Below are 10,251 nucleotides of genomic sequence, written 5' to 3' on the forward strand. Positions count from 1 at the left end.
CTTTTCTCTGAACTAACACTTTTCTGAGACATTTTTGCTACTTTTCCGTGCAATGTTTTGATGGAATTTTGTCTTCAAAATAAATGCAATTTGTTTGATATTTTATAATCCAATGCAAAAACATTAAACTTCGGTGTGGCTTAAGTGTCCAATTCATTTTTTTTTTTGGCCACAGTACAGAAAAATTCTTAAGCGAGAATAAAAATAACGTTCTCTCTGAACAGCAAGCCATGGTTGTAAAAGCCATTGAGTTGCAGTCACACTGGATTTTGTAGTGTTTTCTGTAAGGTAGGATTGAGGTCAGCAGTCCCACATCCATCAGAGTCTGGCTGGCACTGATGCGCGTCACCGCTGATGATTGACAGCAGGACTCCACCCCTCCCACTCCGAGTCTCACCATCCCACCGCATAAATATTGGCAGATGTTTGAGACGTTCAACATAACACAACATGCTAGTGTCTTTCCTATTATTTTATCCCCGTAAATGTCAGAAAAACTGTTTTTAAGTCCCGTTCAAAACAAGCCTCACTGCAGGTGAGCGGAGCCTCCGCGCGCGGTTGCCATGGAGCGGCAGCGGGTCACTGACGCGGCCCCCACACACACACCGGAGGAGCGAGCGGAGCGCCAGACTTCATGCGGAGTGAAGAAACACCATCACACACACAGGCTCAAGCGCCGGTATGAAGTGCTGGAGACGCTGGGCACGGGCACGTACGGCAAAGTCAAGCGCGCGGTGGCGAGACAGTGTGGAAAAACGGTGAGCGACATTGCTGTTCTTGTAGTTTTGAAATTACATGTCACTAAATGCTGATATGAAACATTTGAATGATCTATCTATCTATCTATCTATCTATCTATCTATCTATCTATCTATCTATCTATCTATCTATCTATCTATCTATCTATCTATCTATCTATCTATCTATCTATCTATCTATCTATCTATCTATCTATCTATCTACTTAGCAATGCAATTCAAGGTGGTAAAAAAAAAAAAAAAAAAAAAAAGATTATTTGACATATGCAGTGCATAAAAAATGGAAATATCAGGGATTTTAAAAAAATTGGTTTCCATAACTGTAAAATTCAAGGACATAAAATCTTGAGGAATTATAGAAATATTCATATAATTTAATGCAATGATGTTTAGGGATTTTGATTGTGCTTTGTTAAACCTTGAAAACTAAAAATGATGACTTTCATTATTATGATATAGGGTATAATAGTTGCTTTAACAAATTCAGTTTTTAAGAAAGAAGTTGGGCTTGGTTCACGATTTTTCATACTTTATTTGATGAGATTGAAATCCAGCCATACAAAACTGGCAAATTGTTTTGCTTTTGTGAAGCATCCGATCTGGTTTTGTGAATTTGTAAATAAGTTTTTATTTGTCTTTATTTGAGAAAATTTCAATATGACGTGTCAAAACAAGTCTCAATAAAGGGAGAGGAGACCTCATCGTTGATTTTCATCCACAGTATTGATTGTTTTTCATTTAAAAGTGAACCATTATAATAATAGTAATTTTATCATATCAATAATGATGCTAAATGAAATCAGTTCTGGTTTTAGAGTTGATGAAGGCATACTTGAGCCTGTTGCTGAGATAATATATAAATTATGCCTTTCTATAAAATTATAATGATTCGACAAATAGTATTATGCAGTGAAAATGAAGAGTTATGGAAATGTATTGACAAAAGTTCTGGCAAAAACACTAAAGTATTACATTTTAAATTTAAATGAAGTAAATTCACAAGTATGCATAAATAAATAAAATCAATATTTTTTTTAACTTGAAATGCTTGAGTATTCCCAAAAAAATGGAGTTCATGTTTTTTTTCTTATTATAGTTCCTAATAATGGCTAAATTTGATTGATTTATTTAATAGAAAATGTATAATGACTTAATTTTTCTATTTTAAAAGAGTAATACCAGGATGTCCTCTGACGTCAATGCTGACAGCCTGTCTGTCATTCAACACAACTTTACTTAGCAATTCACCTCAGTTAATTACTCTTGGGGTCTTACTTTTGGGGTCATCCAATAGGTGCTTTGTGTGTGTGTGTGTGTGTGTGTGTGTGTGTGTCTACTGTAGTTAGACCTCATGTTAGCACACTTAGTTAAATACTTATCACTCAGTCTGTCATTTAACAAAAACAAAGGAGATATTTCCCCTAGCCTGCTGTCTGCACTCTTTCACAGCCTGAAAACATATGAGAGCGTTAATAGAAAAAACTGTCCAATCAGATTAGAGCAGCAGCTGAGCCTCTCTGTCACTCATCTGGACTCAGAGGTGAAGTATTCCGGAATCCAGGAGCCTTCGCATAGCTGGGATTCCTGCAGACAAACACTAACAGCATTCAGAGGGAGCCGGGTGCTGTGTGCATGTGTGACAGGGGAGCGAGGCGTCTCTCCACATCTCCAGATTGGGGTCAGAGGTGCTTGGCAGATTCCCAGATGCCACTGCCAGTGCCGTAATACAGACAGCAGGTTTCGGCCACCTCCGTTAGAGTTGTTTCAGCGATAAAAGTTTGATATTCCACGCTAGAGACACGCTCAGAGCGGGTTGTGTAGGACCGATCACTTTTGGTGCCGTGACCCGGATGGGAGTGAGGTTTAGGGGGGTGAGTGTAACAGATGTAGGCCAGTAAGAGCTATGTATGTAAACCTCACTCCCCTGGCCTCAAGAGGCGCACTAAGAAGAAATGTATTCAAGTTGATATTGATTGCGGTATTCCACGCTGGAGACATAGCCAAACAACGACGTAACTCGCTGCCTAACTACCATAGTACGATGCATCATTGAAGAAATCAACTAGCTAGTCACGACTGTTTCCCGACACCATATTTCCGCTAATTGGTCGTTCAACCACGTTGGTTAATGACCTCACACAGGTATTGGAGTAATAACTTCTTTTAATTAATCTGTGCTAGATGCTAGATGTTTTGCTTTAAATTACAGACATGACATGTATTCAAAATAAAAGATATAGATTGTACTGAATGTCAGCTTGCTTATTTTGCTCAAGATAAGGATTTATTAAGTCCACGTCATGCTAACAAGAAACTCTGCTTCTAACCACAGGTCGAGAGCTGTCGTTCAGACCACACAACTTTGCGATGCTGTTTGCGAATGTTCGTTAGAACGATGGTTTTTAGGAAACACAGACTCATTAAACTATGCTGATAACGACAGAACTTGCGACCATAGTTGGCTTACGATGCTTTTGGGAAATGCTCCCCAGAACGGGTCGAGTAGGACTGTTATATTTGGTGCCGTGACCCGGATGGGAGTGAGGTTTAGGGGGGTGAGTGTAACGGACGTAAGCCAGTAAGAGCTGTGTATGTAAACCTCACTCCCTTGGTCTCAAGAGGCGCGCTAAGAAGAAATGTATTCAAGTCAATATTAATAGCATTTTCCATGTATTTTTGAATAACTTAATAAATGAGCATCACATCATTGACCCATATTCTTACAGACATTCGTGTTTTGTTCAATGATGTGTTTGATTACGATGTGTCTGTTTGTGTGCTTCAGGTGGCTATTAAATCCATTAGAAAGGAGAGATTAAGGGATGATCTGGATAGGGCTCACATCCAGAGAGAAATTGAAATCACCGCCTCTCTTACGCACACAAATATCATCCGTCTATACGAGGGTAAAACACAACAGTCTCACACTACGAATTTGTTTGTCACATATCCTAATGCAAAATGCTGTATCATAGAAATTAATATGCTTTCTCTTTCCATTAACCCAACAAATGATTCATGAAATGTGTGTGGACATGTTTTCAGTGTTTGAGAGCAGGGAGAGGATTGTGATGGTGATGGAGTATGCGAGTGGAGGAGAGCTTTATGAGTACATTCAGGAGAAACAGAGACTGTCAGAAGACGAGGCCAGACACTTCTTCGGACAGATCACCTCTGCTGTGCACTACTGCCATAAAGTAAACACATTTCTGTTCTTAAATTCTCATGGCATTCATTCTACATATGAGCAGTTTTTCTTGAATAGGCATTTCAATGATGACAATTCTCGGAATAGATTTAAACAGCATTTTATTGATATGAATGGAATATAGATAGGCTTTGTCTTGGCGGACTAGATCTGCTGCTGGATTGAGTGAAGGCTAATGCTAAAACATGCCCACAAATACAGGCACTAGGATATGAGCTGCTGCAAGGAAAGTAGGGAGAACCCCGTAGCAGATTTAGGCAGGTGGTGCTGGGGACGGAGAAGGGCGAGGGAAATTCCCATGCAGCACTGCACAGAGTTGAGCCAGTTCGGGACGGAAATAAACAGGTTACGTAGACTGAACAAAAAGACGATTGGCCATGCAGTTGGCTTTAGGAGAACCAATCAGCTGCTCTTAACTATGTATTTCACCTACAAATGCTACTAAATGTATCAAATGTGCATGGTCAACACTTTACTAGTCGAATGTACCTGAATGTAATATCTTTTAATAAACAACATTCAAATTATATATGGAAGTTCAGTTCAGTTAAGTTGACAAATTTGTTATTAGTAACTTTTAGTTCTCCTAAATACACCCTAAACAAAACAACGTCCAGATTATTATTGTATTCATCACCTAGATAACAGTGCTGGCAGTGAGAAATGTTTGGCAATCTTAGTAATATTACGAAACTGAATAACACTGAAAATACTGCAAACAGACTTCGCCTCAGCAGTTAAAAAATAGTACTGTATACAAATTATATATCTATAATATATATATTACTCGATATTATATATATTACTATATAATATATATATTATAGATATTACTATTTATCTATAGTATATGTAAACTGGTTATATATAGTATATTTTGTATATATATTAAGTAAGAATTTCTATCTCAACGCAGTCTGTACATTAAAATCAGCCTTGAAATCAAAGATTTTTCAATATTAGGACTACACTGTAAACACATTACATTTGACAAAAACAATTTGAATATGATTTTTAACATTTATTTTAAAGAAATTTAAGAAATCTCTTGTTATCCCTCAGAATGGTGTGGTTCATCGTGACCTCAAACTCGAGAATGTGCTTCTGGACAAGGACTTAAATGTGAAGGTAAACAATTCAAGCCCAAACTGATTAATAAAGAATTGACATTATGTTTCATGCATTTTCATTTTTCATTCATGTTACCATCACATTACAGAAACTGGTCGATCCTTTGAGAAAAGCAATTCAAACTTAATGCACTTAGAAATTTTTAAATCATAAGTACAGTGGACAAAATAACAGAAACACTATATAAAATAAAGACTCTATAGGATCAGGTAGAATTATGCTTTAATGATCTTCATTTTCTTCCTGGAATCTCTCTTGAACTGTTTTATTGGACATTGGTTCTTTCGCCTATTTTTGGGAATTTTATATTGAGGGATGATGAAGTATTAATCGACTATAGAACCCCAAACATCCCCCTGAAGGTTTAAGGATGTGCAGATGCCATGGAATGCATTTGACTTCATCCTGGTGTTTACGAAATCACGCTTCTACTTTAGCACTGTTTCCTGGAGCATCATCATCCTGGAATATGGGAACATTATAAGGGAACAATGTTTGCATTATTTTGAACAATAGAACAGCTTCATTCCTTGGTCATTACAAACCATACAGAGCAATCATTGGATCAGATGACTCTTGCAAAATGCTTAAACCTCACCATGATTCATAGTTGGTAACAGACAGGTTTGAAGGTATCCTTTGTCTCCACATGTTAACTGGATGTAGGAAATATGATGAAAGATGACTTTTATTCATTATTCGTTATATAGAGTCTGCCATGAACAGTTTTTGATGGTCAGTGTAATATTATTAATCTCTGCAACTGCATTTATACTTCAAAATCAACCACCTTTGGACGTCTGCTATTTGGATCCACCCTGTGTGATTCAGAAATAGATTCTATTAAATAAATTGACGTGAGTCACCCATTTTAATACAGAGTTGATTTATCTCTAATTGCTCTGTTTGTTTGTAGCTGGCTGACTTTGGCTTGTCGAACCGCTTCACGAGAGGCCGACGTCTGGACACTTTCTGCGGGAGTCCTCTGTATGCTTCACCAGAGATTGTCAACGGACTTCCATACCACGGCCCTGAGGTGTCGATCAGTCTCCACAGTTGGCTCACCCTTGTGAAAGGACGTATACTAGCATACTTATAAAAAGAGTACTTATTACGGAAATAATATACTTTAAAGGGGTCATATAATGCCATTTTTGTAGCTAATATGATTCTTTAGGGTCTAAATTAAAAGTTTGTAATATACTTTAATTAAAAATTCTCATTAGTATTGTAAGAAAACACTCATACCTGGTCAAAAATAGCTCTGTTTTCAGCACGCCGTTTAAGTGCATGTGTCTTTAAATGATAATGAGCTTTGCTCACCCCGCCCCTCTGTTCTGTGCGTACACCGTTTGTAATACAATAACACAATAACCATAACGCGTTGTTCATTATAAACGTGGGATTATGAATTATATTGAGAACGTCATACATAGAAAACATGCAGTAATGTACCCTGAGTGTAAACGGCCGCATTCATCGTGAAGCGTTTTGCAAAGATTAATATAAAGGTTAATAAAACGTTACACTCACTTCAGTTCTTCTGGAGGTGCAGCAGGAACACGAATAGTTGGTACCGATCCTTTTTTCAGGAGCAGCTTCTTAGCAAAACCAGCTTTACTGACCCTCGTTTGTAAAGCAGTCTGGTGTGTGAAATGATTCGCGCACACATGAAAGCATTGACGTTGATCGTGGGGAATATTCCCTTCGAAAACAAACTCAGCCACTGCGTCTTCAGCGGTTCGGATTTAGGAACATCAAAATGACTGCTGTCTTCCTTATTACACCCAAGAACAGAACACCACAATCGCTAAGACGCCATTCTGCTCATAGACAGTGCTCCAGTGGGTATCAACAATGACCGCGTGGACTATGATTGACAGCTCGCTCACGAGCGAGGGGGCGGGTCTGTGTTGAAGCGCTGCTGTCAATCAACAATCGTGGGAGGGGCGTCTGACAGTGTGGCGTCATAAAATCGAACGGCTTGATTTGAGATGGGTGAAAACATATAAGAAGATAAAAAAAAAACACTGGATGGATTTTTATCATTTTATGATGGTTGTGTACAGGCACTGCCAACACACATTTCAGTACAATCAACTTGTAAAAGTGCATGTACCATTATATGACCCCTTTAAGAGAATAGGCTACTGTTTGCAGTGAAATGAAAATGTATTATAGAAATTTATATTAAACGCAAATATTTAAAATTAAGAATGTTTTTTTTGACCTACTTAAGTGTTTATATGTAATTTCATAATTACTTCAGTTGTGGTTTAAAGTGTTCTGACGAGCATTTGTGGTAAATTTATTTTAATGTAATTTCTATTGAAATGTATTATGTTATGTATTTCAGTATATTTGTAATTGCAGATTGGTAATGACAAAGTTGCATTTTATTATATTTACTTTAAATGTAATATCAAATAACACACTACAATTAAATTATAATAAAGCACTTTACATTTGCTTTAGTTTGTTAGTCAACCCATCAAAATAAGTACTTCTTTAAAACACAACAAAAGATTATTAAAACATAATGATTTAAAATATACTTTAAATTAGTGCACTTTTTAAAAGTGAAAATTCTGTCATCATTTACTCACCCTCATGTCGTTCCAAACCCGTAAGACTTTCGTTCATCTTCAGAAGACAAATGAAGATATTTTAGATATGAAAGTATGAGAGATATTTCCCTCCATTGACAGCTACGCAACTACCATTTCAAGCCCCAGAAAGGTAGTAAAGACATCATGAAAGTAATCCATGGGACTCCAGTGGTTTAACCTCAATTTTATGAAGCGTTGAAGTGAAGTTTGTTTGCTTAAAAAAACATAATTTACCACTTTTTTTTGAAAATAATAATCTCCAACATGGTTCTTATTCACAAGGGCATTTAATACTTGAAATCCGTAGAGTAAAACATGTCATAAACGATTCTGCATGTGCTCTTCTTCTGTTCCAGGTGGACTGTTGGTCTCTTGGTGTGCTGTTATATGCTCTGGTTTACGGCTCCATGCCTTTTGATGGCACAAGTTACAGCATCCTTAAAGAGCAGATCCGCCAGGGACGATACAAGACCCCTGATATCCCATCGGGTGAGATTCATATACTTTCATATATCTACTCTCCATCATGAGTGAGAATTTACCGTGAATCTTTCCATTCTTCTTACAGAGGCCTGTTCATTGATCGGATGGATGCTCACAGTGAAAGTCGAGGACAGAGCCACCGTGGAGGACATAACCAACCATTGGTGGCTAAACCGAAACTGTCCCAGCTTCCCAGATGCTTCATTCTCAGGAGTTACAGAGAGTAAACCATGTGCATCTACCCTACCGAGAAGGAAACATAAGGAAAGAACATTCAGCAGCTCTTTTCTGCTGTCACCTCTTGAAGCTTCTTCCCACAACCAGCACATGAAACTGCCAAAGAAGGGCATCCTGAAGAAGCTCTACCATCAGGTTGAATACACATCTCCCTCTGAGCACTCGGACGGGTCTGGGACTGCTGGGAACAGTAAGGCAGACACTAGCCAAGATGCGGAGAGAAATGGGACAGATACTGGGAGAAACAGGAAGGGCATTCTTAAGTGTAATGGAAAGTTCTCCGGTGTTTCTCCAATCACATCGGCTCCTACATGGTCACACAGTTTCAGCAAAACCAGCCGAGAGTGTGATGGAGGTGGACGGCAGGAGATGCAGTTTGAGATCAAGATCTCCCTGTGGAAAACACACGAGTCTACAGGACTACAGTTTCCCCAGAATAGCTATTTTGATCATTCACACTGACTATAAATGTATGAATTCAACTACAGAAAACAGGTCAAGGTTTACAATAAGGTTCAATAAAGGAATAGTTCACTTCAAAATGAAAAGTCTATCATCATTTACTCTCCCTCAAGTTGTTTCAAACATGTATGAGTTTCTTTCTTCTGCTGAACACAAAAGAAGATATTTTGAAGAATGTCAGTAACCAAACAGTTGATGGCCATTGACTTCCATAGTAGGAAAAAAAAAATACTATGCAATAAAATACTAAACAAAACTATAAAATATCTTCTTCTGTGTTCAGCAGAAGAAAGAAATTCACAAATGTTTGAAACAACTTGAGGGAGAGTAGATGATGACATAATTTTCATTTTGAAGTGAACTATCCCGTATCATGAACTAACAGTGAACAGTCTAATTATTAATCTGAGTTAATGCTAAATGTATAAATATTAATATGAGTTAATGTTCATTAATAAACATACTTTTGCTAATTGTTGTTATGTAACGTTAAGGGATAATAGCGAGGCGGTTGTTATAGCGAATCAGCCTGAAGGGGTTGTTATTCGCTATAACAACCGCCTCGCTATACATTATCCCGCTTATTACAAGGCTACCTACAAAATAAATAAATAATTTGACACAAAATATTGATTTAAAACGGAGTTTATTGATTTGAAAACGATTATATTGCTTCCGCTAAAGAGAATAGTCCGTTCCGCGTCCATAGCAACGCTCTGTTTTTCATGGCAACGGTGTGTTATACTGTACTTCGCAGCAGCGGTCTGTTATCAAGAAATAACAGACCGCATTCTACATTGGAATTCAACCAAGCTATGTTATGTAATAACTTGAATTAAACCTTACTGTAAAGTCTTGCCATACAGTATCAACATTCGAAGGTTCGGGGTAACGTTAAAGTTTTTAACAAAATGAATATGAAGATTTCTATTTCAAATGAACGCTGTTCTTTTGAACTTTTAGCAGAATAACTCAAGAATACCTGAGGCATTACAGCTGCTAAAATAATATGTTCTGTGTAACTGCTAATAATCTGCCTCAAGGAAGTTAAAGCAGCCATGAATCCACTAATCCCAGCCCAAAAGAACAGAGCTTTGTCCAGAGCTGCAGTCGTGCCATTCTCAGTTTGTGCAGGCATACAAAACTGGCAAGAGTTTGAGGGCATGTTCATTATAAACTTTATGCTCTCTGGCTCTAGTTGGCTTTCTCACGTGAAGAGAAAACACGCTTTTTAGACTCGACGCCAGACTGATTAGCATGACACAGTAGCATTAGTATTAAAATCTCAGTTAAGCAGCAGAGTTTAGTCTTGTGTGGCCTATTAAAGGAATAGTTCACTTGCAAATGAAAATTCTGTCATCAT

At 37.7% G+C, this 10,251-nt stretch overlaps 1 protein-coding gene across 1 annotated transcript; it reads left to right on the plus strand.

Annotated features, from left to right (window-relative positions):
* Positions 1-563: 563 nt before the first annotated feature.
* LOC308702738 (NUAK family SNF1-like kinase 1) lies at positions 564-8,888 on the plus strand (the record flags this gene model as incomplete). Its single annotated transcript, XM_081385813.1, has 7 exons — positions 564-758; positions 3,544-3,664; positions 3,804-3,955; positions 5,029-5,094; positions 6,014-6,133; positions 8,063-8,195; positions 8,275-8,888. The coding sequence occupies 7 exons, from the start codon at positions 564-566 to the stop codon at positions 8,886-8,888; spliced, it is 1,401 nt and encodes a 466-aa protein (XP_081241939.1).
* Between the last annotated feature and the right edge of the window lie 1,363 nt (positions 8,889-10,251).

Source organism: Scardinius erythrophthalmus, assembly GCF_964197995.2.
Source record: "Scardinius erythrophthalmus genome assembly, chromosome: 15".
Lineage (NCBI taxonomy): Eukaryota > Metazoa > Chordata > Actinopteri > Cypriniformes > Leuciscidae > Scardinius > Scardinius erythrophthalmus.